The 17494-nt window shown below is 39.9% G+C and overlaps 3 protein-coding genes across 3 annotated transcripts in view; 1 reads left to right on the top strand and 2 right to left on the bottom strand.

Moving 5' to 3' along the window:
* Positions 1–880: 880 nt before the first annotated feature.
* On the bottom strand, positions 881–1997 carry LOC107095286 (UDP-N-acetylhexosamine pyrophosphorylase-like; the record flags this gene model as incomplete). Its single annotated transcript, XM_015391302.1, has 2 exons — positions 1877–1997; positions 881–1187 (listed from the first exon to the last, which is right to left on the bottom strand). A coding segment is annotated over exon 2 (283 nt), but the record flags the coding sequence as incomplete, so codon positions are not given.
* Positions 1998–2897: 900 nt separating this feature from the next.
* Positions 2898–10005, top strand: ubxn6 (UBX domain protein 6). The gene is made up of 11 exons (XM_015391297.1): positions 2898–2980; positions 3331–3479; positions 4413–4477; positions 4575–4697; positions 4822–4919; positions 5007–5082; positions 5208–5292; positions 6600–6819; positions 6904–7034; positions 7393–7541; positions 7662–10005. Exons 1-11 carry the CDS (start codon positions 2898–2900, stop codon positions 7785–7787), a joined length of 1305 nt encoding a protein of 434 aa, XP_015246783.1. The 3' UTR covers positions 7788–10005.
* Positions 10006–14677: 4672 nt separating this feature from the next.
* chaf1a (chromatin assembly factor 1 subunit A) overlaps positions 14678–17494 on the bottom strand; it is a 17175-nt gene continuing 14358 nt past the window's right edge. The window contains exons 11-16 of the mRNA XM_015391330.1: positions 16787–16885; positions 16356–16605; positions 16016–16172; positions 15621–15939; positions 15452–15536; positions 14678–15372 (exon numbers count right to left, since the gene is read on the bottom strand). Of these exons, the coding sequence (XP_015246816.1) occupies positions 15260–15372; positions 15452–15536; positions 15621–15939; positions 16016–16172; positions 16356–16605; positions 16787–16885 (1023 nt within the window). The 3' untranslated portion in view covers positions 14678–15259. The remainder of the gene's footprint in view (positions 15373–15451; positions 15537–15620; positions 15940–16015; positions 16173–16355; positions 16606–16786; positions 16886–17494) is intronic.

The following is a 17494-nucleotide window of genomic DNA, read 5'->3' as shown; positions in this document are numbered from 1 at the left end:
AAAAGTTGATATTTTATTGATTCTGGGTGTCAAGTTTATCTCAGGTTTACTGCCGGCAACGTGACACAATATAAGCAGCCGTGTTTCTAACTGCGGCTGCAAACAGACACGTTCTGAATGCGCTGGGGAGGGTCCGCTAGACTTTGACTGGCGTCCTGCACAAACAAACACTCTCACGCCACACCCGGCCGGCGCACACAACAGTGGCCACGGCGTGGTGAGATGACTTCATCAATGAGGGTCAAGAGAGACGAAGCCAATGACGTCAGCACCGAATCAGAACCAGATGTCTTCTGGCCATAGATACACTTCCAAGTGATTCATTGGAATCTCCTCAGCAACGAGGGGATTGGGCAAATGACCCAAAACAATGACAACCTCCTTGCTCATTATCAAAAATTCCCAATAAACTAAACTGGGGCAAAGTGTTGAATCATGCAGTGAGTCAGTGGATGGTTTTGCTGCTGTTAGGGCTGCGGCTGTGGAAGTAGATGCACTGAAATGTCTTCCTTCTGAGGATCTGGAAGTAGGTTCTCTGAACTTTCCCAAAGGAAGACATGAGAAAATGCACCAGCCTCTGTCTGTATCACATGATCTGGGCCGCCATGTGATGCTTTAATCTCGTTAAGCTTCCCGGAGCGATACCAGTAAATTGGTTCCCTTTATTATGAGGTAAAAACCCAAAATAATCCGGGTTAAAGCCTCTTCTCTGCTTGTTTTCCAGGAAAAATTAGAATATGATTGAGGTTTTTTTCTACTGGATAAAAGACGGCACAACAATAATAAAAACATTTTCCTGCTTCCTTATTGTTCTGCTGGATAATAAAGACTCTTCTCTTTAAAGGCAAGAAAAAAAATGTGAACGGCCTGACCGACTGACCTTTGACCTCCCAGTCTTTCAGGCTCTCCCTGTCTCTCGTCACACTCCCGAGTACATCCCTGGGAACCGGCTCCATGCGGCCGTCCATCTTCTCGTGTTTGCTGTTGCTGGACGTCTCCATGGCGTTCTTGAAGAACCCGTTGATCTCCTGGAAATCTAAACCCTGAAGCTCCTGGAAGAGGTTCTGCTGCTCTTTAGGGCTCAGCTCCTTCCAGAACTGCAGGAGGTGAGACTGGCCCGCTTCAGCCAACTTCTGCTCCAGTCCGCTGGTGTTTGGGTCCATGATTGATAAGGATTTGGGTTAAATCTGCAAAAAAAAACAAGAAAACATTGAACATTTAATTATGCTGTCATGACTACCAAACAGAAAACATTTGAATTAGATTATGTTTTAAGATGAGGGCTAAATCTGACTAAATGAAAGGATGATAGAAGTAGATTTAAGTGGGTAGGAACTGGGATGAAACAAAGTCTGGCTGCTGACAGAACTGGTTACAGCTCAACATCCAGCATTGAAATGAAACCATGACTTAAATGGTTGGTGTTTGCTCACACACCCTTAACAAGCAGCTTTATAAAGCAGGAAATCCTCCAGGAGATTTCTTCTGAAATGTCTCAGATTAAACTGATTTAGAGAAATGATTTGTTCTCTGAATCATCATCATATACTAACAATAAGTGGCAGATTCAGCCCTGAAAACTTAAACATTGATGTTTCCTAGAATGAGACTCATGTTTGATTATCAACTGGAGAATTGCTTCATTCCAGGGCGAGCATAGAAACTAAACACAGACAGAATTACCTCCATAAAGCTCTATTTTACCCATAAGGGAGCTTTTAATCATCATTTATCAACCTGACATTAGCAGCTCAGACATGCTGTCAGGAAACTGGTGCCGAGCACATATTTATATCAGAAAATCACCACATAGTAATAATAATAGCTTTATATAAACATTATCATTCAAAAAATATACTAGTAACCAACCCCTCACCTCTCTCCAAGTCTCCCGTTGCTGTTAAAAGCATTAATATGTACTGCTGTGTGGTTCCCGTCTAACTACACTCTGCGATGACTCCGCCCATCGGCCTCCGCCTCCTGCTACGTCACATTTAACGTGGCATCAGCGCACGGTATGCTGCCTTCAGGTGCTCCTCGTAAACGTGAGAGCAGTGAGGAGGAGATGATGAAATGATGCGTTTACAGAACATGTTATTATTAACGAAACTGCTTGCGTTTGAATTTGATTTTTTTTAAAAACTTGTGAGATTTAATAAATTAATACTTTATTAAGGTAAAGTGAAAACAAGTGTTTTAGGTTTTCTCTGTTTTTGCAGCTTTTCAATGTATTTTAGTTCAAAGACATTTTAATAATAGAAAGAAATAGATAATAGAATTCAAACTATGATAAAGCATTTTATTTAATAACTGCAAAATGCCATGATATTACTAATCAACTGAGAGTAAACATTGTTTCATAAATTTGATCAATATAAATGGAAAACTTTAGTTTTTTTTCTGAAAAGTATATTTCTAAACAATATGTTTTATAACAGAAAAGGGTTTTTGGTAAAATTGTCAGGAAGGATCACTTAAGATGCGATCACTGTCTGTCATACAAACAAGTACCTCACACTCACACATGGGATGTGGGACATTGTGTGTTTCTGTTGAAGACAATTGCAAAAATAGGCAGATTATATTGTTGTACTTAAGTAACAAGAACATCAGTATCATTAAGTGATTTTAATAATAAATGTGGGAGATTAACAAGTAGAGAATGTTTGGAAGCTGTATCCTATTGTAGTCCCGTTTTAGGCGGATACAGCCTTTAGAAGTGAGTTCCTTTCCGAGCCACCAGGGGGCGACATATTTATTTGGTGAGACGGAAGCAGGTTTTTTTTATGGATTTTGTTTTGGTTCTGCTCCACCTCCTAGCTTAGTGTAGCTTGCTGCTCTTGACTTGCTGATAACAATCTTTTCTGATGGTTTTCTTTTACTGACGGATCCAGAAGATGAAGAAGCTATTTGAAGATATTAAAAAGGACATAAAATTTAAATCTGCAGGACCCGGGAAGAAGTTAACCGAAGAAACAAGGCAATTCAAACGATTTTCTTCTTTCTACTCAGTTAATCATAGATAAACTGTTAGACAACTCATCAAACATTTTTATATTTCAGTTTTGGCTTGGTATGTTTTTATTAGTTAGTAGTTTGTTATGTAAACAACAGGCGGTAGGAGACGCCGTGCTAACTTTGACAGTTAATCCGCCAACAAGCTTAAAGCGCTAAAGCTAAAGAAGCCGCCTGAATAAGTGCATTAAACAGATCTGTCAGCGATGCTCCAGTTGACTCGCTGCAGCGCTGCTTAGTTATGCCTTCTAACTCACTCAGAAGGCTTTGAAGCTCTGATCTGAACTCATGACGTGTTGATGATCGCTTCCGCAGTAAGCCAGTCGCGGCACCGAGCAGCTCCAAGCAGAGCAGGCATGCTCCCAGCGAAGGGGCACAGATGGCAGGGGCCGCGGCCCTGGCCCGGATCGAGCAGAAGCCTCGGCCTAAAGTGCACACCTCCCAGGATGCCATCAGGAACCAGGGTGAGGATCACACAGGCCTGCTGCTGGATGGTTTCCTCTCTAATCTGACTGATCTATACTCATTTCCCTGTTTTTTTTCTCTGATTAATGCAACATTAATAATTATAGTAACATGCACTTTGTATTTTTCTAGAAATTGTTAATATATAAGATACCTTTTGCTTTATCATCAGGCTTTAATTAGTGGGCATAAAAACTGTTTTGGTTTTCATGTAAAAAGTTACCAAGAGGGATCCAATAAGGAGCTGCGTTTCCACCCAGTGATTCAACCATGTGTCCCATCTTTTCTCCTAGATTTTTCAATTCCTCCAGCTGGTTATTTATTCACATATTCTTTTTTCCTTCCATCCCTCTATTCTTTCATCTGCACATCCATTTTTCCATCCAACTATCAGATAATTATTAAATTTTTCACTCTTCCCTCTATACTTTCCATCTGGCTGTCTTTGTTTGTTTTTGTTTTTTTCCTCCATTCATTAATATTTCCGTCGGGCCATCAGTCCTTCAATCTGTGATTTTATTTTTTAAAGAATCCATATTTAAAGTTTTTTAAATTACACTTGAAACTCTGGCTCAAAAAGCAACTGACAAATCTGAAGAGGATGTCCTGAAAAATGTGGAGGACCTCTGAACCACCAAACATGTCCTATAAATACATTTTTAATCCTTGCAAAATGGAAAAGGCAATGCAAGTAGAAGGAGTTATACAGCTTCTGCAACAACGTGCTATTAGAAGTAGTCTATAAAAACAACTCAACACCCATTATCTGTTATCAGTAATAGTACCTTTAAACCATAAGAGTTCACTGGACTTTACTTTGCTGCTCTGTGTTGAAGCAAAGTCTAAACACTCAAATTTTATTTGAATCTAACAAGAATTTGATGAAAGAAGATTAGTTTTCTTTGCTTTACTAATCCGTTTCTCCTTTGCAGTGAAAAGAGAACTTGAGGCTGAGGCAGCGGCTCTGGTAGAGAAGGAAACCACTCTCCCAGCCGAGGTATGTTCCATCTGGAGCATGATGTACGCCACCATTTCACCTGATGAGCAAAGAAGTGGATAGCTGTAGCTAACGGCAATAACTGAATTTATTCCAGGGATCCAAAGTGAAAGATCCGGCTTGCCTCTCTGTGTCCGGCGTCTACTTCACCTGCCCTCTCACTGGAGCCACGTTAACCAAGAGTCAGAGGGAAGTCCACATTAAAGAGGCCATTCTGATGGTATGTCTGAGGACGGCAAACTATAACATGTCTGAGGCTCTTAGGCAGACACAACAGGCTCTAAATGTGATTCGGGGGGGGTGGGGGTTTTATGTGGTTTCATGTTCTGTGTTTTTACCGTCAGCGCTTTGAGGAGGATGATATCGAGGCTTCTGTTATGATGATCCACACATTTAACAAAGATAGAGAGAAAGTGAAGGCAGCTGTGGACATCATCAGCAAGTAAGACATATTCCATATTGACTGATATATTTTAGCATTTATCATAAAAAACTGTCCATTCCGTATTTCTTGTTTTTTTATTTACAGATATGTTGATAATATATGTAAGAATCCATCAGAGGAGAAGTACAGGAAGATCAAAGTCAGCAATAAGGTCTTCCAGGTGAGTTTAGAGCAAATTAGGTGTTTCTGATTTAGGACAGACTTGATTAAAAAGCATTTGGAAGATGGTTGATGCAGAAATCTGTTTTCCATTGATTTTTAAAAACATTGCTCGATGTGTTTCAGGAGAAAGTGCGTCCTGTGGAGGGAAGTCGGGAGTTTTTGCAGGCTTTGGGCTTCATAAGTGTTATGCTTCCTGTAGACGGCCAAGGTAAATGAATCCTGCTGTTTTCAGATCTGTCCCTTCAAAAAATATTCACACCCTCCGAACTTTGCTCAGGTTGTTCAGGATAAAGCTAAACATGTTAACTTAAAGAAGGGAATAATTGTGAATTAGAAGGAAATTTATTTTTTAATTTTCAAATAAAAACATCTGGATTTAACCCCTTTTATTCTGATACTCCTGCATAAAATGAAGGAAAAACAGTGCCTTTAATAAAACAACCCAGAGTCCAGCTGTGTCTAAGCTACTCAGCATACATCCTGCTGTTCTGTGAAATCATTATAGGTTTGTTGGAGAATATTAGAGAGTCAGTATTATCAGAAAGACTGAGGACCACAGCAAACTTATTATTTACTCATCAGATGATATTCCAAACTTCTGCCCCATCTATCACAGATGTCTTGAGCCTGGGGCTCTTCATCATTTTGACTAAACAATGATGAAAAGCTAATCTTTGGAAAAATAGGTATTCTAACAAATGCTGATTAGAATTTTCTCTGTTGACTAATTACGTTGAATTTCCTAAATAAATGGAATCTAAATATAACAGAAATGTATTATTTGTTTTTTCAGTGGGGAAAATTTTTGTTTTTCCCTGTTTTTTTTAAATAAAAAAAAATCAGGAACCCATTAAAATGTATTTATTTATTTATTATTATTATTTCTTTGCTATTTTTCCTTCATTTTAAAACGTAATTTATGAAATAGCACCACATTTTATTTTTTAAACAACTGACAAATCTTTGGTAGATATTTATTTAAACATAAGTTATAATTTTCCTCTCTTTATAAAGGATCACTTAATGTTTGCGGCACAAAACGAGTTTTGCTCGCTGGCGTGAATGTAAAAGTTGCTCTGTGACCCCCGATGGAGCAAAAACAGCTCAATGTGACATTAGTGAGGAAAGAATCAGTGAGAGAAACAGCCAAGAAGTTAACTCTTAAGGAATCATGCTATAAGAAGAAAGCTAATTGTTTTAAGGCAAAATATCCAGAAACCTGCATTTCGTAGCTAAAAAGTGGTGGCAGTATAGTGCTGTGGGCTTAGCTTTCCTTAGCAGGGACAGAGAAGCCCCTTCAAGTTAAAGCATAGATGAATGGAGTGAAACACGGGGCTGCGAAGCACCCAAAAGTGTGATGAAGGACAGCGACTCTAAACATTCAACCAGAGTTGAAATAAAATTATCGATGAGTTCAAACAACCCAGTTGCTTCAGGCCTAAATCCAGCTAAGAATCCAGGAAGGATTATTCAGTGTTTACATTTGTTATCATTTTTACTTTTAATGGAGATCAGAGGAGGAAGAGGAGTTTCTGGTCTTACCGGAGCAAAGTGGTGACGCCCTGGAGCTGATGAAGGAGCGGAGAGATCGTCTTCAGAGAGGAGAGCCAGTCAGAGCCAAACTGGACCGGCAGCCTCAGGCTTTCCGACCGTCTCCCAACGCACAGCGCTTCGAGCTGCCGTCCGATTTCTACAACCTGACCGCAGAGGAGCTAAAGAAGGAGCAGCAGCAGAGGTACGTGCCACTTCTATTAGCTGCTTCACGTGCAACTAGAAGTAATAGAGCTATAAATTATTCGGGGTGTTTTCTGTTTCCTAGAAGTGAGTTGGTGGAGAGGAACGCCATGCTTCGCACAAAAGCTATGAGGGAGAAGGAGGAACAGAGGGAGAGAAGGAAATACAACTATACCCTGCTCCGAATCAGACTGCCTGATGGGAACCTGCTGCAGGGTGAGCTCCCCTTCCATTTCTGTTCTTCTCATCTGTAGGCTTCGAGTGTCCAGCTTAGTTTTAATTCAATTCAATTCTATTCAGTTTATTTCTATAGCGCCAGTTCACATCACATGTCAAACAGGAACAGACCAGATGAAGCTACTATGACAAAAAGCAGAGAGAGCAGAATGTTAGAGATTGAACGAACAGATTCTGCAGAGTAGGGGAATAGAGAGAGAATGATGAAATGGGGGTCCCTATGTCCTCCAGAGGTCTAAGCCTATAGCAGCATAACTATAGAGATAGCTCAGTTTTAGTGGCTGCACTGAATGGAATGGTTCAAACTCAGCTCGAATGGCGTTCATCCTCTTTACAGCTACATTTTATGCCTGGGACCGCCTGCCTGCACTCTTTGAATTCGTCCGGGAGTCGCTGGTGGACGGCTGGCAGCCGTTTGAGCTCATCGCCCCCGGAGGTCAAAAGCTGCAAGAGTCTGAGGAAGTTTCTCTGGTAGACTCTAACCTGGTGAGTTGGGTGTCTGCTTGGGAAACAGGCGACACCGCGAGTATTTAATGAGGAGAAATAGTTCAAGTTGTTTCATTTAACTGGATGCGTTCATGTAATAAATCCGTCTTTTTGTTGCAGGTCCCCGCTGCCCTGCTGACGTTTGCCTGGGATGCGGCCGTGCAGGCTGACATTGCAGCTGCGGGTGGAAAGAGCCCCACCCTCCTCAAACCGGAGCTTCTGGAGAAAATTCAAACCCTGAGCTGAGCAGAGAAGGCGCAGTCTGCCCACAAACTGTCCCCTACTACCTCCCCCTGTCCCTCACTCGCTGCTGAAGTGAAATTGCCTCTGGAGTAGTGCTGTATTTATTTTTACACATTCTACTTAAAGTTAAAAGGAGAAGCTGGGGGGAACCTTCCATTGTTGAGCTTCCCCCCTCCTCTCTCCATGTGAGGACGCAGCCCCGTCCCACATGCCTCAGCGGGAGGCGTGTTTGTTTGGATCTCCATCAGATGGAGAACATGTTTCATGTCTGCGTGGTTCAATGGAAGTCTTAAAGCGATTGCTTTCTTCTGTCAGTGTTGAAGGTGAGCTCCGTGTTTGCTGTGTTTATCGATGGCCGTCTGCTCCCGTTACTGTTGTTCTGTAGCTGCAATGGCAGCAGGGACCACCAGACATCCTTTCTGCATAATAACTGGATAAAGGCTGAGAGTTAAACAGCATCATGATTAATAAGTTGATTTAATTCAGTAATTTTGTTCAGTTCTGTTCTTTAAAGCTTACAGTTTTAAAAAAAATTGTAAATTCAGTAAATAACTTTATTATAGAAGTTATGTTGTTCAGTAATTAACTCAGTAGTGGCCGACATGCCATCCAGGGAGGCATGTAGAGGATCAGCTTATGGCTCTGCTGATGTGTTCAGGAACTCTCTTTAATAAAGCTTGTCAGTGTCGGCCATGGGCGCTCTTATCCAATACGCTTGGCTGATCAGGCAGATGCTAAATACTAACAAATGAAATCAGCATCTCATGTGGTAAAGGTTGTCTAAAGAGGGAAGCATGTAGCTGATGAATTCTTTAAAACTTTTCTCCAGGATCGGCTGCACTCACTTTGACCTTGATTAAAACATGGTGGACCGACACCAGACGCCGCGGCTCCTGAAATCATCCCCATGGAAACTTTACCTTAAGCATCATAGACTTCCAAATAAAACTCAGTAGTATTTTATACCTGGAGGTGATATTAGACCACTGATCTGCAGTTATTTTTATTTTATTGGTCTATAAAATGCTTTTTAAAGTTGTGGCTCATGTACTGAACCAGTCTGTGCGATGACTGGAGACACCGGCTTCAGCTTCTCTCCCTGTAGGAATCTCCCCAAACTAATCAGCTCTCTATTCAGGATAACTGGTATATTTCTCTGAAAATGAATTTTGAGTTAATAATCATCAAACTTGACAGAAATGTCTGAATCTATCAACATGAATTAATTTGCTCCGGCAGAATTAAGATTTCTGAATTGATGATTTTCTAATCGATTGAGATGTACTTAGATTAAAGCACTTTGAAAGGTTAATTAAAGCTTAAATACTGGTTTAATATTTAATAATTCTGTAAATTTGAAATTAATCTGAGGATTTTGGCCACTAAGGTGATCCATTTGGTTGCTTAATAGAGATTTATAATAAAGCTAAAATCTTTCTGGCATCAGCCTGGTGTCTGAATTACATTTCTGCAAAAATTCCTTTTTTTCTCAAATGTTTTTCACAGCTTTGGGATTTTAATCTGAAGTCTCTGTTTGTCCAACAGGTTTTTATTTATTGAAATGAAAAGTTTTTTTTTTTTATCGCGTTTCAAGCGTGCAGCTGCAGCAGTCATGTTAGCAACCCATTCGCTAGGAAGTTCCTTATTAATGTTCCTTATTTCATCGGTTAAAATCCTGTTGACCTTTCCTGTTGGTCTGTCTGACCACCAGGAAAGGTCACATGGTGACGTATTAATAAGTAAACGACGGTTACTGAAAAGCTTAAATACGGTTTCATGAAAAGACAAACAAATCCCATGTGATTCAATGATTTCCACCTCATTATTTGCATGCAAATATGTATTTTTTTTTTTCTGCTGCTTTTTCCCCCCTCAATATGAATTTATACCAAGTATGATTTTAACATTTTATTCTTTAATAAATCTGATACAGCTGCTAGTTAAAGAAGGAAGACTTTCTGTCTAAATCCTAACAAGAAGGAAATGTTTCATGCACCCCTTCAGTTTGAATGAATCTGAATCCAGTTCAAGGGTTTAAATGTTTGATTAGCTTTATGTTTAATGAAATGTTGAGCTGCCATTTAAATGTCACGCTTTGAGTTGTTGCTTTTGAACCTGCCTGTGGTAAAGAGAGAAAACCCTCTTCCTCCTCGCTGCATATTTTGTTTAATGAAATAAAAAGATTTGATAAGTCTATGCAGTCTCTTATGATGTTTTAGCGTGTCAGGAATAATCTTTATCCTTCATTAAAAGGCTACAAACATAAATCCCTTATGTTTCATTTAATCTCCCTCAGGAGTCTGATTAGTTGAAGCAGTCAGTAAATATCTCAAGGTTTGGAGAAATATATAATATATAAATAATATTACAGCTACTTATCTATAAGGTCAGGTTTGTAAAGGGTTAAATAATAATAATAATACATTTTATTTAACAGCGCCTTTCTTGACACTCAAGGTCACTTTACAAATAATACAAAAAAATAAATAAAAAGAGATGAAAATACAGATACAGGAACATAAAAAACCAAAAAACAATCATGGATAGGGTACGACGTAACATACTGATACCAATAAAACAGTTTTTCATGGCTCTTCTTCATCCTTTTGATGCTGAAATCCACCATCGCTGTAAAACTTCTGTACTATTAGCCTGAAGAACTGAGATTAAATAATGTTGAAGTCCTTATTAAAAGTTGTTTACTTTAAGAAAAGTGATGTCTGGGCAAAATAACAGGGAAAGGGCGCTGAGCAGAGGTTTTAAGTAATAAATTACAAATACTTTGTTACCTTAATTAACTAGAAATTTTCTCTACTTTACTGGAGTAATTTTATAAAACTTTTTAGTTCTACTCCTTAAATTTTAAAAATAGACTCATTAGTTTTGTCATTTGAGCTAATTTTCATTATGGCCTGATGGTATTAAAAAAAAATAAAACCCATCAAAATAATTAGTTTCATTCAAACAATTGGTGCTGCCCCAACTTGTTGTTTACCACAAACCAAACTAGTTTTCCAAGATGATGCAAAATAAATTTTGACACTGTTAACATTAGTTAAAAAAACTGAGAAACTTAAGTGTAAGGAAGTTATCGTCCAGAATTTTAGAAAAATTATCCTTTTTGTTTGTCGAATAAGGTGAAGATGGAGCGGGAGATCGGTGCGGCGTCTGCTGTGAAGCGGGCCCTGTGGTGGTGAAGAGAGAGCCGAGCCAAAAATCAAAGCTCTTGATTTACGGGTCGATCTACGTTCCTACCCTCATCTATGGTCAAGAGCTTTGGGTCATGACCGAAAGAATGATGTCCCAGATACAAGCAGCTGAAATGAGTTTTCTCCGTAGTGTGTCTGGGCTCTCCCTTAGAGCTCAGTCATCCGGGGAGGAGTCAGAGTAGAGCCGCTGCTCCTCCACATCAAGAGGAGCCAGTTGAGGTGGCTTGGGCATCTGGTTAGGACGCCTCCTGGACGTCTCCCTGGTGAGGTGTTCCAAGCACGTCCCACTGGGAGGAGACCCAGGACACGCTGGAGGGACTATGTTTCTGGGCTGGCCTGGGAGCGCCTTGTGGCCTCCCCAAGTGGCGGGAGAGAGAGATGTCTGGGCCTCCCTACTGAAGCTGCTACCCCCGCCACCCAACCCCAGATAAGAGGAAGAAGATGGATGATCCTTTAAAAGGGTGGTGCAGTAAAGCTTCTGTCGTAACATTTTTCCCTTCATGGTTTACTTTAATATTTTAAATTGTTTTAAAATGTTAGTTTAACACTTTTACTTTGGTAAAAAGCTTAAGTTGATTCTCTAACTTCTACAAAAGTTTTTTTAAACAGAAGGATTTATACTTCTACTTGTTTAATAAATATTAATACCTTTGACACCCTGAGAAGGAAACACCTTCAGTGGAGTGGAATGTTTTCAATATATACACACAGGGCCTTCTCATAATATTAGCATATTGTGATAAAGTTCATTATTTTCCATAATGTTATGATCAAACCTGAACATTCATATATTTTAGATTCATCACACACAAACTGAAATATTTCAGGTCTTTTATTGTCTGAATGGTTTTGGCATACTTATTAAAGATAAGTACAGAATTCATGCTCTTTTCAGAACTAGGTTTTGTGTTTTATGGGGTAAAGAGAAAATTACGTCTCTCTGCAAGTCATCTGGGAGTCCTCATTGAGATCAAAGATAAATAACTATTTTTAATAAAAACTTATTAAATGATCAATTTATGTTCATATTAGTATTTGTGAATATCATTTTTATGCCTAATAATTATTGATAAAAGTAGGTTAGTAATGACAAAGAAAAGATGTTGGCCCAAAACTCAAACCTGAAAGAATATTATTCACTGTACCTTTTATGTAGAAACCACGAATGTTTAAATATATGTGTCTATTTGTTAGCAAAGCCTGTGGGAAAGTATAATTTTTCTTTATTTAGAAAATATGGATGTTTTGCTCGTTAATTTTCCTGTAGGAACAGTGTAGATTGACAGTGAGGTTTTAGTGCCTATCCACTATCGGCCCCCCCTCAGTGTACATTTTTTATTACCTGGCCACCCTTTAAAAAATTTTCTGGCTAGATTTCCAAATGACCTGCAGAACTGAGCAACAGTCCAGTGCTGCTTCTCTGTAGCCCAGGTCAGGCGCCTCTGCCGGTGTTTCTGGTTCTAAAGTGGGTTGACCTGGGGAATGCGGCACCAGTAGCCCATTTCCTGCACACGCCTGTGCACGGTGGCTCTGGATGTTTCTACTCCAGACACAGTCCACTGCTTCCGCAGGTCCCCCAAGGTCTGGAATCGGCCCTTCTCCACAATCTTCCTCAGGGTCCGGTCACCTCTTCTCGTTTTGCAGCGTTTTCTGACACATTTTTCCTTCCCACTGAGGTGCCTTGATACAGCAGCACTCTGGGAACAGCCTATTGGTTCAGAAATATCTTTCTGTGTCATACCCTCTTGCTTGAGGGTGTCAGTGATGGCCTTCTGGAAAGCAGTCAGGTCGGCAGTCTGACCCACGATTGGGGTTTTGAGTGATGAACCAGGCTGGGGGTTTTAAAGGCCTCAGGAATCTTTTGCAGGTGTTTAGAGTTAATTTATTGATTTAGATGATTAGGTGCATAGAGACCTTTTTCATATGCTAATTTTGTGAAATAGGAGTTTGGGATTTTCATGAGCTGTATGCCAAAATCATCCATATGAAGACAATAAAAGACCTGAACTATTTCAGTTAGTGTGCAATGAATCTAAAATAGATGAATGTTCAGGTTTTATCAATAAATTGTGGAAAATAATTAACTTTATAACAGGAGGGAAATAAACCAAGTGTGAACATCAACGCTAATAAAGGTGTTCTGACATCAGATCAGGATGCCGCCATGTGGAGGGTTCTTAACAGGTCCCACTGGGAAGAGACCCAGAGGGGATGTTTGGTGGGACTGGATAATGATCAACGGATAAATCCGAGAAAAGTTTAGTGGCTACAGCCAGATGAAAAAAGGTTTGTTAATAATGTGAAAAAAACTGGTATGGAGAAACCACTGGATAACCGAAACAGTAGAGTATTATGGAAAATGGGATGTTTTGCCCAGTAACCTTGCATTTTTGTTAATTTAGTCATTTAAAAAAAGGGTGGAAATTTGTTTGATTTATTCAGAAGATAATTCAACTCCATCTTTATAAGATCACTGAGTTTAAAAAAAAAATTCAGTTAAAGTGAAACTAATTTGCAGTAAAATACATATTCCTATTCAATTTGCCATTTACTGCTAATGAAATAAAAAATCTTGACGTAACTTAAGCATGTTTTACAAAGTAAACTGGTTATTCACCGCATGCAGTATAAAAGCTAATGCTACTTATTATAATGCATTGCTTCATATTGAGATTAAGGCCTTTATTTTGAAAGGATGGCAATGTTTCCACCAAGCTTAGCGAGTTCAAGGATCCTGGTCAGGATCTAGAGCTGATTTCAGATTAAACGGGCAACAGTCCCTTCAAATATCCGATTTCTCTGATGAATGAAGTCAAATATCACATCCAAGCAGCTTTTTGATTGCAAAGCTGCACAGATTGACGTATGCAGCTATTAACCCCAGGAAATCTACGGAAAGAAAGAGATTTGCAAGCAACAGGAATAGCTGCAGACATCAGGAACTGTTACATTAAATTAGAAACTGATAAAAGCCATTTACCTCGGCTAAGGAGATAAAGGAGTGGACTTTAGCTCAGGGGTCCAAAGTCCTCTTCAAAGATTAGATTAGAAACCAGTTCTTAATTCCAGAGACAGACTGGAGAAGTTTTGAATGATTTAAGGTCATCTGCTGGCTTTTGTCAGCTTTTATCATGAAGATATAATTTTTGTATTGGCTCAATTCGCTTTAGCTTAAAAACTTCATTTCCTTAAACAATTGTTGCAGCTGAACTATATTTGCTAACCTTCAAAAACTCTTGTGGATGATGAATTTTATTCAAATAAAAATGACATGTTTTTTTTTTTTTTTAAACCAAATAGGAGCAATTCTAAATATAACCATGAATATCTATAATTTTAAAAAGTTTTCAAGATTAACAGAGTAGAATGGAGCCCTGGGTTTTGGCATATTTTTCCACTTTGAACAAAAAGATGCTGAAGGTTATATCATAAAATGACTGAAGATCCCAATTTGTCTAATTCACTGCTTCACAGAAACATTAAGCTTCATCTTGCTGGTGAAGATTCTGTCATCCAGGTCAAGGTGATTCCAAAAAAGTAAAAATATAAGAAATAAAAAACAAAAAACAATCCACTGGACATTTCACTTTCTCACCATCTTTTTAAATCAGGAATAACCATCCTGTGTATGTATAAAAAATAACAAAAAATTAACACAAAAAAGAAAAAAAAAAAAAAAGGTGCAGTACTTTTATTTATGTTTAATGAAATTAACCTGTTCAAGTATTCTTGAGAAAAAATACATATTTATAAAACACCAACACTGTAACTAACTGTACAGGTACAGACATCTCCTCTATTTCAATAAACGCAGCTTGAGTGAAACCAGGAAGATCACAATGTACAGATGGACTCAGTTTTGTTTTCCAGCACTAATTTATGAGGAATTCTGAACTATTTACACTTAGACCAAAAAAGAAAAAAAAAAAAGAAAAAAAAAGAAAAAACCAAACCACACAGGTTTGTTATTGACTTTCAAAAACCGTAAGTATAGATTTTCTTAATTATTTGAATACTTCTTATGAAATGAATTTCTCCCCTGGTTCTAACTAAGCAGAAGCGTTAGTAATAACACTCTAAGTTGCTTTGATTCTTTTCCCATTCCTTAGCTTTTATTCTGTAATCTTCTGCCACGGCTTGTAGGGAAAGAGCCCAGCACCGCCTGCTGTGGCGCATCATGTCTGTTGAAGACTTGAGTTCTTTTTGGATGCAGAATAAGGAGCCATGAAGGGAAAGTGGATGAGGGAAAAGCATCCTGTCCTTTCCTCAGGCTGTAGAGAGAGCAGGAGCAGCGTTGACCACAGGAACAGCAGCGCTTTCAGAGGGGCTCACCTCCATCGGACAGTCTTTCTCACTGGAGGGGATCTTTTTCTTAGGATCTGCAGTCAAATCAAGATTGATGATCTGGTTTAAAACCAAAGAGTTTGCATTTGTTTCTGGTTCTCTCAAGTAACTCACCGCTAACATGGGAGATGATAACACAGTCGTCATCATAATCTTCCTCAGTGTCCGCCTGGAAGCCGTCCGCCTCCACAGCTTCAGCCTAACGGATGTCAACATAGACGGTTTTATTTTAAGGTGCCAGCAGGAACCTAAAAATGCAGCCGGAGCTGATCGAAGGTCTTACCTGCTCAGGATCGTTGCATCGCTTCATAAACCTGGTGATTGACATGCTGCCGGCGCTCTTCCTCTTGTTGGAGGCTGAGTGGGCGGCGGCGGTTTGAGGCGTAGTGGGCGAGTTTCCCTGGGAGCCGGTGGCGGCCTGGGGGTCTTCCCGGGAATCCTCCCGAGCTCCGGTGGTGAGGTAGGTCCACTTGCACGGAACTGGAAGAGCTTCCTGTCCGAAGCGGGACAGGACATCTGCGTGCACGTACCAGCAGCAGCGCTTGTAGGTGGAGCGCTTCTCGTAAACGGCGTTGCTCTTGATCAAGCGCTTCAGATGCATTCTGATGGACAGGTTTGACGTTAACGCAGAGAAAATAGGCGGTTAAGATGCTTTTACTTAATGAGACTCTGCCTCACCTGGATGGAATATTTTCTGGGGGGCTCTGAGGGTTGGACAGCTTAGAGGGGGACGATGATGAGGACCTCTGCTGACGGCGAAACTCCTGAAACTCAGTGATGATCACCTTACTGCTGTTGAGATTTCCGTGCAGCAGGGGGAGCAGCTGGCCCAGCACTGAGGGAGGATTCATGTTATTAAAAGGTTATAAAGAAGTTGGTGATGAGGAAGGCTAAACATTTTACTGAACACGATGATGTTGGGAAAAACCAACCTAATGGGAACCAAACCAGCAGATTAACGGTTATCCGACTTCTGCTCCTCTTTCCACAGATCATTCAGTAAAAGTGTGCGACTTACGCTGCTCTTCTCGTTGTCCTTTCTGCCGCAGCTCTTCAGCTGTAGGGCTGTTGTCCACAGTGGGCAAAGGTTCAATCAGACACACAGCATAAGGCTGGAAGGAATCCTGAGCGAGTCCCTCCTCCTCCCAGACGCAGCCTCTCACCACGGCCTCCAGCACCTTCATCTTCTTCTTGCTGGACATCAGTTCGTCCCACTCCCTGGCTTTCAGTTTCTGACGCAGCTTTTGCTTTTCTAGGTCTCCACCTTCCTGAAAAAACAGTTGGTACGTTTCAGGTTTCTATAATTTTCTCCTGATTTTAAAACATTTCCATGCAAATCTTGTCCTTAAGTTAAAACCTGAACATAGTTGGATTCCATTGAACTAAAGACCAGAACCCCTCAGACTAATTCCCTGAAACAAAAACCCAAAGAGGAAGCTTTAATCCTACCTCTTCCTCCAGCGCTCCCTCATCATCTGAGAGATAGCCATGAGGAACAAAGAAGCCATCGTCGTCGTCATCATCCTCACCCCCTTCCTCTTCCTCCTCCTGTAAATAAAGTATTTCTTTAGTTGTTGTGGGGTTATAGAAATTATTTAACATCTTGAATTTTATTAATTGAAGACCAGTTTTCAACATGAGGAAGCAAACATCCTGAATGAATTAAGTTGAGGCGGTAAAAAGCGAAGAGCTGGTTTCAAGCATCAAGTATAGCTGTAGATTATTAGCATCATCATTCAGATAGTTTAGCAGAGACGTATTCGAAGATCTGCTGGAGATAAATAACCCTCCTTCCTTTCCTTTAAAGCCGACAGTAAAACAAAAACAGCACTGTGGCCTATCTTTAGTCTGAGGAGTAAAACTGAAGATCAGGGAGTTGAATGCAGCCAAACCTGTTCCAGCTTAACAACAACAGCTAGAAATATTTATGCATTTTACTGAAGCCTTTTATTCTATGGAAACAATGATTATATAAATATGCAAACAGAAAAAACCATCAAGCTCCTAATTTTCAAATTTTAAAGAAAGAGCAAATTGTGAAACACCATTAACAAAAAGCTGTATAACAAAACCAGCTCTAGTAATATTCCCCCAGTTCTCCCGAAGATGCTAACGAACAGCTACTGTAATCTACTGATCTAGTTGCTGATGAAGATT

The sequence above is a fragment of the Cyprinodon variegatus genome, unplaced genomic scaffold, assembly GCF_000732505.1.
Source record: "Cyprinodon variegatus isolate N-32 unplaced genomic scaffold, C_variegatus-1.0 Scaffold535, whole genome shotgun sequence".
NCBI classification, from domain to species: Eukaryota; Metazoa; Chordata; class Actinopteri; order Cyprinodontiformes; family Cyprinodontidae; genus Cyprinodon; species Cyprinodon variegatus.
Note: the sequence above shows the minus strand (reverse complement) of the source record. Positions and strands in the feature narration are given on the sequence as shown.

Bases quoted from the DNA above. Each gene is read 5' to 3' on its own strand.
- ubxn6 (XM_015391297.1), top strand. From the start codon at position 2,898: ATGAAGAAGCTATTTGAAGATATTAAAAAGGACATAAAATTTAAATCT. The intron at 2,981-3,330 runs GCAATTCAAACG...TCGCTTCCGCAG, and splicing joins AAGTTAACCGAAGAAACAAG to TAAGCCAGTCGCGGCACCGA. The intron at 5,293-6,599 runs GTAAATGAATCC...AATGGAGATCAG, and splicing joins GCTTCCTGTAGACGGCCAAG to AGGAGGAAGAGGAGTTTCTG.